This window comes from Tetrahymena thermophila (genome assembly GCF_000189635.1).
Source record: "Tetrahymena thermophila SB210 genomic scaffold scf_8254773, whole genome shotgun sequence".
Lineage (NCBI taxonomy): Eukaryota > Ciliophora > Oligohymenophorea > Hymenostomatida > Tetrahymenidae > Tetrahymena > Tetrahymena thermophila.
The window spans coordinates 1-2,272 of record NW_002476531.1 but is presented as its reverse complement, the minus strand read 5'-3'; the positions used below and the strand labels follow the sequence as shown (position 1 = coordinate 2,272).

The 2,272-nt window shown below is 19.5% G+C and overlaps 1 protein-coding gene across 1 annotated transcript in view; it reads left to right on the top strand. All coding sequences in view use genetic code 6, as the record gives it.

The window, feature by feature from the left end:
- Window positions 1–236, top strand: part of TTHERM_01428470 (kinase domain protein) — a gene marked incomplete at both ends in the record, with an annotated part of 2,368 nt that extends 2,132 nt beyond the window's left edge. Inside the window, one exon of the mRNA XM_001009933.4 lies at window positions 110–236. Coding sequence (XP_001009933.4) covers window positions 110–236 — 127 coding nt within the window. The remainder of the gene's footprint in view (window positions 1–109) is intronic.
- Window positions 237–2,272: the final 2,036 nt, after the last annotated feature.

The window sequence follows — 2,272 nt, the reverse complement described above, 5'->3', positions numbered from 1 at the left end:
AACTAATAAATAAAGGAAATGTAAAAAGTAATAGATGGTTTGTTAAATTTTTAGGAGAAATAGGGAAATTAAAAATCGAATATTTAACCTTTTTTTTCAAATTAATAAGCAAGTTCTTAATAGGTTTTCTAGAAATAGCCAGTATAAGGTCACCAAGATTAAATCTAGAATCAAAAAATAGAAAAAAAATCAGACGTTCAGAATAATTAGCAAAATCAAGAGCAAATAAAGATTGATTAATAAGCTAGCAAAAAACCAACCAAGTAATTTATTTATTTCATCAACTTGTATGAAGAAACAATAAATTACTTGATTTATGACTAAGAATAAAACTGGCAATTTTTATTTTATCTTGAAATGGAAATCTTAATAAGTTTAATTTAAAAAATGAGCTTTTACTTTAACTAAATACAAAAAGCAAAACAAAACAAAGCAAATAGCCTTTTTAAGTTATCTATTCCTATTAAGCATTACTTATTTGGAACCCAAAAAATGAGAAGCATGATTTCAAATATAATCATATAACTTTCTTTAGAAAGCACAAAAAGAAAAAGAATAAAATTTTTCAAAATCAAAAATTTGTTTATAGCTATTCTCGCAAAATTGTTTCTTGAGTTAGAAATATTGACTTAGTAAAATAATAAATACTATAGGGTTCGAAATTGATTCTAATACAGAAAGTTTTAAGAAAAAGTAGTAAGATATGAAGTACCAATATTCAATAAATAATTAAAGCATACACTCTTTATTCTATATATGATATTAATTTAAAAATTATCCACCTTCTTCACTGTTGACTTTTAATATTTTTCTCTATAAAACAAAAAAAATCATAAATTTTGAAGTGAAAAAAATGACAGCATAATTTGAAATACTAGAGTATTTTTTTAGGACCCTATTTATTTGTATTCTATAAAACAAAATTCAAAAGAATATTTTATAGTTACTTTATTTAATGATTAATTCAGAACTGAAAATGTTATTTTGATAATTAAACAGTGTTTATTTTTTTTTAAGCTTTTAACTATTTTAAATTAGTGTCTAAAATTCTCAAATAAAAAGTTAACTAAGAAGGCCAAATGTCTTTAAAATATTTTTATAACTTAAATAATATTTTTTAGAATGAGATTTTTGATTTCTATTATTTATAAAATAGGATGTATTTGACTCAATTATGTTTATGGTTATTAAATTATGGATCCTTTTTTGTAATAAATAATACAATACAGCAAGTATTTTCCTAATGTTTCTGATTATTTTTATAATCTTATACTTCTTCTTCATATGCAATAATAGAGGGTATGATTTTTACTTTATGATAATCAGTTAAGATAATGTTAATATTAATCCTTAAATAAATATATAAATAAATAGATAGTATGATTTTCTAATTTCTACTCATTCAACGAATTAACTCAATCACTTTCAAATTTAAAATAGTCTGTAAATTTTGAATAATTTACACATTTTAGTGCAATTTCTATTCTGATATACTCAACTACCTTTATATATTAAAATAGCAGGTATTTATTACCTTTTATTTTAGATTTTCAATTCTCAAATATTTTTTAATAAAAGGCAGTAATTAATAAATATAAATCAAATCTTTTACTTAGAATCAAAGATGCTCAATTAATTATTTTAAATATTCTAAAAAGCGAGTAATAAATAAATATGATTGAAATATTTTACTTAGAATCCTAGATGCTCAATTAATTAATTATTTTAAATATTCAAAAAAGCAAGTAATAAATAAATATGATTGAAATATTTTACTTAGAATCCTAGATGCTCAATTAATTAATTATTTTAAATATTCAAAAAAGTGGGTAATAAATAAATATGATTGAAATATTTTACTTAGAATCCTAGATGCTCAATTAATTAATTATTTTAAATATTCAAAAAAGTGTGTAATAAATAAATATGATTGAAATATTTTACTTAGAATCCTAGATGCTCAATTAATTAATTATTTTAAATATTCAAAAAAGTGAGTAATAAATAAATATGATTGAAATATTTTACTTAGAATCCTAGATGCTCAATTAATTAATTATTTTAAATATTCAAAAAAGTGGGTAATAAATAAATATGATTGAAATATTTTAGTAGACTAAAAGATGCTCAATTAATTAATTAATTAAAATATAAAAAATAGGATGTAAAAAATATGATTAAAATAATTTGATTAATTTTTGATAAATAAATTTATATGAAAATAGCTTGTAAATAACTAAATAAATAAATTGAAGAATTAAGATATTCAACT